We start from the raw sequence: 13,791 nt of genomic DNA, 5'->3' as shown, positions 1-13,791 counted from the left end.
GCAAATCGAATTCAACAGCTTATAAAAAGAATTATTCACCATGATCAAGTGGGATTCATTCCTGGGATGCAGGGCTGGTTCAACATTCGCAAATCAATCAACGTGATACATCACATTAATAAAAGAAAAGATAAGAACCATATAATCCTGTCAATCGATGCAGAAAAAGCATTTGACAAAATTCGCATCCTTTCTTAATAAAAATCCTTGAGAAAGTCAGGATAGAAGGAACATACTTAAACATCATAAAAGCCATTTATGAAAAGCCCACAGCTAATATCATCCTCAATGGGGAAAAACAGCTTTCCCCCTGAGATCAGGAACACGACAGGGATGTCCACTCTCACCGCTGTTGTTTAACATAGTGTTGGAAGTGCTAGCATCAGCAATCAGACAACAAAAGGACATCAAAGGCATCAAAATTGGCAAAGATGAAGTCAAGCTTTCACTCTTTGCAGATGACATGATATTATACATGGAAAACCCAATAGACTCCACCAAAAGTCTGCTAGAACTGATACATGAAATCAGCAAAGTTGCAGGATACAAAATCAATGTACAGAAATCAGTTGCATTCTTATACACTAACAATGAAGCAACAGAAAGACAAATAAAGAAACTGATCCCATTCACAATTGCACCAAGAAGCATACAATACCCAGGAATAAATCTAACCAAAGATGTAAAAGATCTGTATGCTGAAAACTATAGAAAGCTTAGGAAGGAAATTGAAGAAGATATAAAGAAATGGAAAAACATTCCGTGCTCGTGGGTTGGAAGAATAAATATTATTAAAATGTCAATACTACCCAAAGCTATCTACACAGTCAATGCAATCCCAATCAAAATTGCACCAGCATTCTTCTCGAAGCTAGAACAAGCAATCCTAAAATTCATATGGAACCACAAAAGGCCCCGAATAGCCAAAGTAATTTTGAAGAAGACCAAAGCGGGAGGCATCACAATCCCAGACTTTAGCCTCTACTACAAAGCTGTAATCATCAAGACAGCATGGTATTGGCACAAAAACAGACACACAGACCAATGGAATAGAATAGAAACCCCAGAACTAGACCCACAAAAGTATGGCCAACTCATCTTTGACAAAGCAGGAAAGAATATCCAATGAAAAAAAAGACAGTCTCTTTAACAAATGGTGCTGGGAGAACTGGACAGCAACATGCAGAAGAATGAAACTAGACCACTTTCTTACACCATTCACAAAAGTAAAGTCAAAATGGATGAAGGACCTGAATGTGAGACAGGAAACCATCAAAACCCTAGAGGAGAAAGCAGGGAAAAACCTCTCTGACCTCAGCCGCAGCAATTTCTTACTTGACACATCTCCAAAGGCAAGGGAATTAAAAGCAAAAATGAACTATTGGGACTTCATGAAGATAAAAAGCTTCTGCACAGAAAAGGAAACAATCAACAAAACTAAAAGGCAACCAACAGAATGGGAAAAGATATTTGCAAATGACATATCGGACAAAGGGCTAGTATCCAAAATCTATAAAGAAATCACCAAACTCCACACCCAAAAAACAAATAATCCAGTGAAGAAATGGGCAGAAAACATGAATAGACACTTCTCTAAAGAAGACATCCAGATGGCCAACAGGCACATGAAAAGATGCTCCACGTCGCTCCTCATCAGGGAAATACAAATCAAAACCACACTCAGATATCACCTCACGCCAGTCAGAGTGGTCAAAATGAACTATAAATGCTGGCGAAGATGTGGAGAAACGGGAACCCTCTTGCACTGTTGGTGGGAATGCAAACTGGTGCAGCCACTCTGGAAAAACAGTGCAGAGGTTCCTCAAAAAATTAAAAATAGACCTATCCTATGACCCAGCAGTAGCACTGCTAGGAATTTACCCAAGGGATACAGGACTACTGATGCATAGGGGCACTTGTACCCCAATGTTTATAGCAGCACTCTCAACAATAGCCAAATTGTGGCAAGAGCCTAAATGTCCATCAACTGATGAATGGATAAAGAAATTGTGGTTTATATACACAATGGAGTACTACGTGGCAATGAGAAAGAATGAAATAATGGCCCTTTGTAGCAACATGGATGGAACTGGAGAGTGTGATGCTAAGTGAAATAAGCCATACAGAGAAAGACAGACACCATATGTTTTCACTTTTATGTGGATCCTGAGAAACTTAACAGAAAGCCATGGGGGGAGGGGAAGGAAAAAAAAAAGAGGTTAGAGTGGGAGAGAGCCAAAGCATAAGAGACTCTTAAAACTGAGAACAAACTGAGGGTTGATGGGGGGTGGGAGGGAGGGGAGGGTAGGTGATGGGTATTGAAGAGGGCATCTTTTGGGATGAGCACTAGGTGTTGTATGGAAACCAATTTGACAATAAATTTCATATATTAAAAAAAACATAATTTGAAAGTGATTCAAATACAAAAAAAAATAAATCCATTTAGCTATCTTAAAAAATTTTTATTTCATTTTAACATATAGTAAAATAGCACTTATTATATGCTAGGTGCTATCAGAAGCATTTTGAAAATATTAACTTATCTAATCTTCCTAATTAACAGTCCCCTTTTACAGATGATACAGCTGAGACACAGAGAGACTAAATAGCTTGCCTGAGTTTATACAACTGGTAAGCAGCTATGCAGGATTTGAACACAGCCTGTCTGGCTCCAGAGTCCAAGTCTTTAGCCAATATGCTAACTGTGGCAGAATATATTTTCCAAAGACTGCTGTAGCAGCAGCTTCCATCACATGAATGCTGTGGCAATGTGACCTTGCCCTGCTCCATCAAGAAGTGGAGTCTCTTTCTCCACTCCCTTGAATCTGAGTAGGCCCAGTGACTTCTTCAACTGCTAGAATTCAGAGAAAGTGATGCTATGCCAGTTCCAAGCACAGCTCTTAATTTCCTGGAAACTTTCACTTCCTGCCTTTTGGAAAATTAACCACCATGTAAGAACTATCACTACCCAAGACCACTAAGTGAGACACCTGACACATGTGGAGATGCCTGGCGGATGAGATGTCATCTGAAGAGAAAGAAAGACAGAGAGAGACAGGCCAAGGAGGAATGAGCCCCAGACACCGAGTGAGGAAGCCACCTTGGTTGTGGATCCTCCATCCATGGCTGCCCTAGCTGACATCACAATGATGAGCTGAGCCCAGCTGACCCCTTCCAAAATTTCTAATCCACAATATCATGAGCAAAGTAAATGGCTATTTTAAGTCTTTAAATATACCGTAATGAATAACCAAATACATTCCATATATCAGGCACTTTGTGCATGCTATCTTATTTAATTGCCAATATCCCTATTTTATTACTACCTTTTTACAAATGTGGAAATTGAGATTCAGAGAAGTTATGTGACTTGCCCAGTACAAAAGCTCAGTTGTAGAGCTAGTGGTCCAATATGATGCCAACACCAATGCTTTTAACCATGATGCAACATTATCCCTAAACAGACAGAGCTTACCCACAAGTACAAATAAAAGCATAATTCATAAACTTAAATTTCTTGTGGGGCATTTATTCGTCATGTAACAAATGTATGTATTATATAGTTTGGGTCAATTACTCACTTGAAAAAGAGAATTTATAACCTACCTATATAAAAGAGATATGAGACTCAGTAGGTACCTTTTTATTGTCATCCAGAACTGTGTTCATATTTTCGATCCAAACAGCATCTACTGGCCCATCAAATATAATCCATTTGCGTTCATCAGATATTGAGGATGCTTGTTCCCGGAAAACATTGGCTAGGACACCATCTGTCCATTCATGGCTCACTTGGTCAAAGCACCCATAGAGCTGCCCCATGGTGATGGCCTTGGGGTTGATGATCAAATACTCCACAGCAAATTCTTCCATCTCTTTGGCTGAGCAAGAAGGTTCAACATGAGTTACAAAGGCTCTGGAGAGACCAGAACATTAGACAAGAGACAATGCCACCTCAAAGACCAACCAACCTTTATGATTATGTCATCCATGCAGAGTCCTTATGAAATTTGTACTCAGTTCTTATAAAGGCTAGGATATCTGGATGGGCAATGACTTAAATTATTAGGTTATTATGCCCACTAGTTTCTCACCAAATTTTCTTCTGAGTCTCATTTCAAACAGGGCAAATGTTCTGGTCAGATCTAAAGAAATCTGTCTGGGTCTAAATGAACTCAAGCAGTAAGGGAGAGAGGTCCATGTTATTAAGTGTCTTTATGTACCTGACTCTCACAGCTACCCTAAGAACCTTGGCTTTGACTTGAAATGAAGGAATAGCAGACATGTAAATGATTCTGGAAAATATTGACTACTTTTCTTTTCTCTATCTGAAGGATTAGTTTAGCCCTGACACCTCTTCTTTAGCTGCTCAGCAAGTATCCGCTGAGAAATTCACACCATGAGAATACAAGGACCCAACCGGAATACACAGGCTGATAGATGGCACATCAGATGCATTCAATAACAGAAAATAATCACACTTTTATATGATCCTTCAAAGTAAGGAAACGTTGGAATGCTTAAACCATGAGCTAAATAAAGAACCATTTCTGCAGAATCCCAAGGCAAAAACGATGGGATAGCCTCTTTTCTCATTTAGTTTCCTAAACTGTATTCAAATGTTGAAAATAGTAAGTTTGAAATGCTTAGTTACTAGGCCCTAATTAGTTACTAGGGCCAAGTTAGTCCCCAAAACAAAAGCCTCAAAAATCCAACAGCAACTCAATCATCAAAAATTATTAGAAAAAAATATGTCAGTCAGTTAAGCAGTCAACTCTTGATTTCAGCTTGGGTCATGATCTCACGGTTTGTGGGACTGAGCCCCATGTCAGGCTCTGTGCTGACAGCATGGAGCCTGCTTGGGATTCCCTCTCTCCCTCTACCCAGTTCATTCTCTCATTCTATCTCTCTCTCTCTCTCTCTCAAAAATAAACATAAAAATGTTACAAAAAGAAAAAAATATGCTGAATTACTGGAAGGGATTGTATAAATACAAGGCATTGTTTTCCAAAACCATAGGCTTACGTTTTATAAAAGAAAAAAACCCCAAAACTCTTTCTCTGGCAATAAACACAGCTTCCATTTGTTGATCAGAAACTGTGCTGGATTACTTTCCTGCATAATCTCACTTAATTTGCACAACAATCCCATTTCACAGCTGAAAAAGTAGAGGCTGAGAGAGGTTTAATCACCGGTCCAAGGTCTGGGTCTGACTCAAAAGTCTGAGGTCTTATGTCCTACATTAAATAGAAGTAAGGAAGGGGAAGAGGGAAAGGAAAGAAGGAGGGAAAGAAGGTAGGGAGGAGAAAAAAAGGGAAAAAAAGGGAAAGGGAACCAAAGGAAAGAGAAGGGGAAAAGGGATAAAAGGAAAAAAGGAAAAAAGGAGAAGAAAAGAAACCATGCAATAATCAGCTTTTAAAATAATTTGTTTAGGACACTGATAGGAGTGTCTCTCTCTCATTGGGAAACCTTTGGAGAAGCCCCTATTCAGCATTTGAGAAATCTGAGAAAATTCCTGCACTTAATGACAGGCATATAAAATTCCTGTTAGAAGCTCCCACCCCACCCCCCTTTATTTTCTGCCTGCAGACATCTGTGTGCCATGTGCTATTTCTGGCTCTGATGTCACAATCCAGGGATGGCAAAACTAATAGCCTGGCATTATCTCCATGGAGCCAGCCAACTGACTGGGGAGTTCTGTGCTCCCAGGAAGCCAGGGATGTGAGCTTTACCTGCGTATAAATCACCCAGAGCTGCAGCCAACACTTTATAAGCACAGGTCTTGCCACCCATGGGGTCTCCAACAATCATATAGCCATGTCTCACCAGCATCATCTCGTAGATCTGGGAAGAGACATATAAACAGTTAATCATTGCAAACCTTCCAGAGCTACAAGTCAGTCAGATGTCAGTGAGGAACGAGGGACTAAAAGGGGATTTCCATAGTCCCTTCAACCCCTGGTGAACTGTGGTCCTTTTTATGATTTGTAGTTTAAATACCTTTGGGGTAAATAAATACATGTGTATGTCTCATATATTTAAGGAATGGGACCTTCTATTTGCTCTGCACCTACCCGTGGGTTAAGCATCAAGTGACTTACATAAATTATTTCATTTAATGCACTCAGGTATCATGAACTACCTTCTAGTGGTAGGAATGCTGAGCCCCAGAGAGGTTACGTAACTTGCCCACACTCATCAGTGGTGAAACCATGATTTGCACAGGTGACTGTCTAAGTTTAATGCCTCAATTTTTTTCATTAGGCCATTTCTATTTGCTTCTATTTTTCATTTTTTAATGTTTATTTATTTATTTTAAGAGAAAGGGAGGGGCATCTGGGTGACTCAGTCAGTTAAGCATCCAGCTTCAGCTCAGGTCATGATCTCAAGCTTGTGAGTTTGAGCCCCGTGTTGGGCTCTGTGCGGACAGCTCTGAGCCTGGAGCCTGTTTCAGATTCTGTGTCCCTCTCTCTCTCTCTCTCTGCCCCTTCCCTACTCATGCTCTGTCTCTCTCTCTCTTTCAAGAATAAACACTTTAAAAAACTTAAAAAAAAAAGAGAGAGAAAGAGTGTGTTTGTGTGTGAGCTGGGGAGGGGCAGAGAGACACAGAGAGAGAGGGAGGGAGAGGGAGAGGGAGAGGGAGAGGGAGAGGGAGAGGGAGAGGGAGAGGGAGAGGGAGAGGGAGAGGGAGAGAGAATTCCAAGCAGATTCTTCACTGTCAGTGCAGAACCTTACTTGGGGCTTGATATCATGAACCAAACCATGAGATCATGGCCTGGGATGAAATCAAGAATCTGACCCTCAACAAACTGAGCTACCCAGGCACCCCTCTATTTGCTTTTAAAGGGGAAAAGGAAACAGCAGTCATCTTAGCACCCTGCACTTCAACTGGAAACTTCCTTTTTTGAGGCCTAAATGCAGTTCTGACTTGATTAGAACCCTCAACAGATAAAAGGTATTTTCCAAGCCAGGCCCATGCTGCAAAATATAAATGATCTTCCTCGTAAGTGGTTCCAGGGTGGTTTTGTGACTTTACCAGCACAATTCAAAGTTAATCCTGAGACATTTACTGAAGCCATTTGGAGAGCAACGCTCTTTTTCCTTCTGGGCTTGAACCTGGGACAATCTAAGTCTGAGGCTGCTGGAAACCCAACTAAGAATGAAGTTTTAACTCAGAGACAGAGCCCAGAAATGAAGAGAAAGTTTCCTGGATCCTGCTGTTCCTAAGGCCAACACACATCTGGGTTTTTCAAGTTAGGTAAGTGAACAGACTCCCTTTTGTTGACTAAGGCAGTTTGAGTTGGGTTTCTGTCACTGGAAACTGATAAAGTCCTGACTAGTTCAAGCCCAGTGCCCCCAAAGGTTTTGTTTCATCCCCAAATTTAAAAAAAGGAACCCCAAATAAGATGGTCAGAGGAAAAACATTGGATTTTAACTTCAATTCCTGGAAATGAGACCTGAAGGCACTTCCATTTCTATTTTGGCTCCTGTGGTTGCCATCACTCTGCTCCAATCAACCACAATTCTAATTCCTGACTTCAGCAAATAGAAAAACACGTGCATTCTCATATAGATACAGGGAACCAACCTGGATAATTTTCCCAATAAACCAAGGTACCGGCTGGAGTTTCATCTTTTTGATGTTCTCATTCAGCACTTCCATAAAAACTTCATAGTCTGGCTTTGGAAGAACAACTCCAGGAAACAAATCTGATATAATTCCCTGTTAACAAGAATTCGAGAGAAGATGGAAAGGGTGAATTGTCAGGGGGTATGACCTCGACACTTTCTGAAAATGAGATTCACAGACAGCAGAAGTCTTTGTAAAATTCCAAACCTCATTTTTCTATGCCAAAACTCATCCACAATTGCAAATTCCAACACAATCTGTAAAATATGATTTCCCTCCCAAATAATTTAAAAAGCCCTCAAATATTTAATAAGTCTGTATTATCTTCTAGTTATTGTACTAGGAATGAATTAGATAGTCATAATTTCTGTCTCTATGGAGCTCACAGCCTGATAAGGAAGAGAGGAATTAGAATAATTACAAAGGAAAACTACATTTGGTTAAAAAAAAAAAAAAAAAACCTACCCCAAACCAATGGCAGATATTATTCTATCAGTGAAATCATTTTTATTAAAATCAGGAACTAGGGGAGCCTGGGTGGCTCAGACAGTTGGGCATCCGACTTGGGCTAAGGTCATGATCTCACGGTTCATGAGTTTGAGCCCCATGTCGGACTCTGGGCTGCCAGCTCTGAGCCTGGAGCCTGCTTGGGATTCTGTGTCTTCCTCACTCTCTAACCCTCCCACCCCTTCACAAAAATAAATAATGAAAACATTTAAAAAATTTTAAACCAGGAACTAGACAGGGATAGTGCTATCACATTATCTAACTTTTGGGGGAGGGTATCTGGTGGTGGGAGTGCTGGCTGGAGATGGAGAGGGTGCCAGAGAAATAGTTCATCTTCAGAAACTGAGTCCCAGCACTTGGCCAAGGTCCCAAAGCACTGCATACCTGAAACAGAGGGACATCTTGAGCCAAGAACTTGGCCAGGTTGACATCAAGCAAGGCCCGGAGCAACAGGACACTCTCATCCTCTTCGGGATACTTGAGCTTCAGGTTGCCAGCAGCAGTGAGCACAGACTTGACCGCGCGCATGCCATAGTCATAGTGATGCTGTGAGGACAGCTGCTCTGAGCACAGACGGTAGGTTGCGACAATTTTCTGGGCGAGACTGGGAGGGCAGAGACATGTCTGCAGACCGCCAGAGAGGAACAGCTCCTGCTCATCAGACATTCCCAACATCCCTGTATCCTGTCCCTTCAGGAACCAGACCTATTCATGGACTTGATGGAGAAGCCCCATCATCTGAAGTCCTTTTAACAGTTACCAGGATGAGCTAAGGAAGAGTTCTCTTTCAAAGTTTGGAGGAAAAAGAGTAAGCATACACACATGTGTATACAACCTACTATACAAGAAATTGTATGGGTATATACTTTTATGTGTATATGTGAATATATGAGCACACACACATGCACAAACACACATTTTGGAAGAAACATCAAACTATCAACAATATTAACCCCTGGAGAATAGAACTCAGGGTCACTGAGAAGAAACTTGCTTTTTTCACTTCTATAACCTAACAATTTTTTCCTATATCCACTAAAGTCAATAAACGGGGGAGCCTAGGTGGCTCAGTCAGTTAAATGCCTGACTTCGGCTCAGGTCACGATCTCACAGTTCGTGGGTTCGAGCCCCGCATTGGCCTCTGTGCTGACAGCTCAGAGCCTGGAGTCTTCTTCAGATACTGTGTCTCCCTCCCTCTCTGCCCCTTCCCTGCTCACACTCTGCGTCTCTCTCTCTTTCAAAAATAAAATAAACATTAAAAAACATTTAAAGTCAATAAATGTTATGCTGTTGACAATGTTAATTCTAAATCATATTAAAAATTTCCTCTTTAATCTTGGAATAATTTCATGTTTTAAAGTCTTGCCTTAAGCTGTGTGTGTGTGTGTGTGTGTGTGTGTGTGTGTGTGTGTGTGAGTGTGTGTGTACACAGGGTTAGGATAAAGAGAAGATGAGTGGCCGATTTCTTTAGCAGGAGTCCACGTATATATAAAGAGAGAGGAGGCTCTTTCTTGGGAATTTGGACCATTTCCTGGTCAGGACCAAAGCCAGGGCTAAGTTGCTGTCACATCAACAAGGGAGCCAAAGTCCATTTCTTGTTTCTTTTTTTCTTCCAATGGGCAACCTAACTTGAATCCACCACACAAAAGGCACTCTTTCAGGACCTTTAGAACCTACTGGAAAGCCAATATCACATACCTTCTGGAGTCCAGAAACCCCATGGAATAGAGGGAAATTTCCCCAATGAGGGCATAATCTGGCACCATCATGGCAACTGTCCGGAATAAGGCCTAGAAAACAAATGGCCAGAAAAGAAAAGAAAAGAAAAGGCCACTGAGAACCTGAACACATACAGTAAACTCTGGGAGAAGGTGTATTTACAGATACAAAGAGAAGCAGGAAAGTCATTCACACCATTCCGGTGAAATCAAGGAAAGAAAAGCAGGAGGACAAATCAATGCCAAGAGACCGTCTTTGTTGGGCAGATCCACTGCCCAGCTAACCTCCCCACTGGCCCTGTCTATGTACATGTTGCCACAATGGGTCCCTCAGTGGTTACGTGGAAGGCCTTAGGTGCTGGTATTCTAATAACACCTCATTTCCCTATGCCAAATTTGTACCATTCAACTATCAGACCTTTCCTTTGTTCATTAAGGACAGAGGAAGTCATTTAGGAATTCAGGACCAATATATATCTGAAGAATCTTGAAGTCAGACAGATACTGATCTGAGTACTTGTACTGCTGTCTATTGGCTGTGGGCAAGTAATTTCCCTCTAGTTATTTCACCTCAAAATGGGCCAACAACTGTATTGTTCTCATGAGAACAAATGATATCATATAAGTGAAGTGCTTAGAACAGTGTGTGGCACATAAGTGAGTGTTCAATAAGCATCAGCTATTGTTATTACCTTAGATCTTACAGAAGTCCAAACAGTCAGTTACAGGTAGAGCCAGGACTAGAACCCAGGCTTCCTGACACCACCCCCTGGTAATTTCTGCTATACCACACTATCTCACGAAAGCTGCTTATACAGACTTGACAGGGTTGCTTGCTGGGAGAGGTGTGGCAGGGGGTGGGGGAGATTACAACCGTTGGGTGGTAAAAATGAGAAATGTGGGTCCAAATTGCACTTTGGTGCTCATTGGCCTATCCTGGCCTAGACGGGAGGAGTCATTACTAAGGATCTCCCTGGCTCTTTTCCATTTGGGGGGCAATAAGAAGAAGTATCTGAATAAGATCGCAGAGCACTAATCAGACGCGTTTCTGGCACATGAAGTACTCATATGGGTTTGGCTGGGTCTCTCTTGTGTCTTCCACTCTTGTGTCTTGTGATTTCCATTCATGGAATTAATAACGTAGAAGAAAATCCATAAAGAAGCAGGCCTAGAAGTCTCTCTCTGGCCCCTCTTTTCATGCAGTTGGGGTGCTAGGGTCTCCTCGTACAGGAGAGCCAGCCGTTTTGTACTTTGGGTTTTTTCCTTCCATCAGAGCACAATCTACAGTCTATTCCCTTGAAGACGGCCTGGTTGACTTTCCCTTCAGAGGCACCTTCCTTCTCTACTAGCAGCAGGACCAGTAGCTGTTACCATGGCTGCAACTCAGGCCAGCTCAGCAGTCGGCACTGGGGACATACATACTTCCTTGTCCTCTCTGCAGCTGGTTGGAACAGCCTGTTTTGATATGGACACCACTTCAGCTTAAGCAGGCTGGTAATGAAGAGGACCTCCATGTGGTTCTGCCTAGGTTTCCCAGAGTTCTCTGTGACTACCTTTGATGCTGTCTTATGAGATGTTTTTGTTTGGCCTACAGTGATTTTTTTTTTTTTTTTTTTTTTTTTTTTTTTTTTTTTTTTTTTTTTTGCATTTAGCCAGGATCACAACAATCAGATTACATGTAAAAATCCAAATGTCTGGCTTTTCCTGAAAAATGAGAAGATGTGACAATTCCTGCTTGGCAACAGTAGGCTGGCGGCTAAGTAAGGGCTGCTCCCTCTAGAGGGGGCATTTGTCAGAGTCCCTACCAAGCCCAGCTGGTTCCTCTCATCGACCTCCTGTACACAACAGAAATAGTGACTCTTGTTCTAGTGTTCATTGTCTTCTAATTGCCATTGTTCATTATGGATATATGCCCCTCCCCCACGAGACATTGTTGGGGCAACAGTTAGGTTCTGGGGACTAACTTACTACCATTGTTGCTCCACTATTAATTCTCACAGCTGAAAAATGTCACCCATTATTTGCCTTCTCTGTGAGATCTTCTGTTACCTCCAGAGGTTTCTACACCATAAAATACACGCAGAATTTATACATGCTCACGTTTACCTTGAGGTTATCTGGCAGCTCAGCCCTGCCAGCATATCCAGGGTTCATGGTGATGAAGACAGCGCAGGTTGGGTTCAGAAGGAGCTCGGTGCCTTCAAAGATGAATGTCTTTAGCTTCCGGACAATGGCTTGTTGAATGCTGAGAATCTGCTGAGCCACCACAGATAGCACTTCTACCTGGAGTGAGAATAGTGGGCAGATGTGAGCTCTTGCTCTGACAGCCACCACCCAACTCTGCCAGAGTCTCCTTCACTTAGCAATGAAAAAACCCAATCACCTAAAAACCAGAACTTCACCTTCAAAATTACAAGAATGATTTGGGGTTTTGGTAAAGAAAAAGAAAATTGATATGTGTGTATGTGTGTGTATGTGTGTGTATGTATGTGTTACTAGTTTCCATAGTATTTTATCTCTGTTCCAGCACCTAGCATAATGCTTGACCCATAGTATGTACTCAGTGTTTATTGGTTCCCATTGCATGTTTACATTTCCTGACCTAAATTCCCTACCCAAATAGAATTAATTACCCCCTCTCTTTTGTGATGCCTCTTTTGTACCACTACCATAGACTTCTATCATATTCTATGTGCTTCACTTACTTTTTATTTCCCTTTGCTAAATTCTAACACTCAGAGGGCAAAATCATTTCTTACTTATCTTTGTGTCATGAACAATTGCGGAGTATCTGACATATACTAGCTACTCAATAAATTTTTGAATGAGGGAGCGAAGGAATGAATATACTGAGGATCCATATGTATATAAAATATGCACTTTGTCTCCTTGGGACTGTTTTTGTTTAGTTCATTGAGTACTTACTCTGTGCAACAGTCTTAGAGGAGACATAAGGCACTGTCACTGAGCAGCTAAGAGCCCAGAAAAAGGCCCCTGCATATCCAATCCCTGCTCTGTAGTCCCATTGCAGCATTACCTCAATTCTGTTGAACTCATCAAAGCAGGCCCATGCTCCGGCCTGGGCCAGTCCCTTGAAGAACTTCCCCATGGCTTTGTAATCCAGACCATCTGAGCAGTTGAAGACCACACACTAGAGAAGGAGAATGTGGGCACCATTAGGGGTGGGTTCCCTCATATTTGAATTACCTGCACCATAAAACACAGGTGTGGCTCTTCTCTTCCTATTCCACTGTAGGAGCTGGGGCCCAACTCTGCCTCTCTCACCCTTAACCATCTTGAACTTAATGCCCACTCCCCTGATAGGAGTCTAGACAGGGATGACAAGAGAGGGTGAGAACAGACAGCATCTCCCTACCTGCTTGGCCAAAGCTTTGGCCAGATCTTTTGTGGTTTCTGTCTTTCCTGTACCAGCTGGTCCCTCTGGAGCTCCCCCAAGGTTCAGCTTCAAAGCCCCCATCAGTGTCCTAAGGGAAGAAAATAAGAATTCGGTGCCCAAGTCCTAAGACACCGGGAAGAAAGAGACTTTTGCTTTATTTTGTTTTGACTCCTACAAATAGCTTTAAATTTTTTCCCTGATTATATGACCAGGATATCATCATTGTAAAAAATTCTGCTTTACTCAGTACTTTAATCTTAGAGCCTGGTGCATGGGTGGCACCCATAAACACTTGTTTTAATGAATGATTGAATGGATAAATGAATACATACATAAATGAATCAAATAAAGGTAAAAAATCTTCATAAACTCCACACATGAAAGATCACCAGTTCTAATGGAGTGGTGAAAATAAATCTATTTCTCCCACTGGATTATGAACTCTTGACTTCGGGACCTGTATTTGATTCAGTTTGATACAGTAGGGGCAAAATAAATATTAGAAATTAATGACGTGTTAAGTGTGGCGCTACAGTCCA

General features: G+C 41.6%; 1 protein-coding gene across 4 annotated transcripts in view; it reads right to left on the bottom strand.

The window, feature by feature from the left end:
• The window catches only part of DNAH3 (dynein axonemal heavy chain 3), a 168,115-nt gene that overhangs the window by 78,225 nt on the left and 76,099 nt on the right, over positions 1 to 13,791 (bottom strand). For all 4 annotated transcript variants that reach the window (XM_042921633.1, XM_042921636.1, XM_042921634.1 and 1 more), the window contains 8 exons: positions 13,232 to 13,340; positions 12,893 to 13,006; positions 11,962 to 12,138; positions 9,836 to 9,927; positions 8,522 to 8,741; positions 7,589 to 7,723; positions 5,733 to 5,844; positions 3,640 to 3,881 (listed from right to left, as the gene is read on the bottom strand). In XM_042921633.1, coding sequence (XP_042777567.1) covers positions 3,640 to 3,881; positions 5,733 to 5,844; positions 7,589 to 7,723; positions 8,522 to 8,741; positions 9,836 to 9,927; positions 11,962 to 12,138; positions 12,893 to 13,006; positions 13,232 to 13,340 — 1,201 coding nt within the window. The remainder of the gene's footprint in view (positions 1 to 3,639; positions 3,882 to 5,732; positions 5,845 to 7,588; positions 7,724 to 8,521; positions 8,742 to 9,835; positions 9,928 to 11,961; positions 12,139 to 12,892; positions 13,007 to 13,231; positions 13,341 to 13,791) is intronic.

The sequence above is a fragment of the Panthera leo genome, chromosome E3 (genome assembly GCF_018350215.1).
Source record: "Panthera leo isolate Ple1 chromosome E3, P.leo_Ple1_pat1.1, whole genome shotgun sequence".
NCBI classification, from domain to species: Eukaryota; Metazoa; Chordata; class Mammalia; order Carnivora; family Felidae; genus Panthera; species Panthera leo.
The sequence above is the reverse complement of the archived record's forward strand: the minus strand, read 5'-3'. Positions and strand labels throughout refer to the sequence as shown.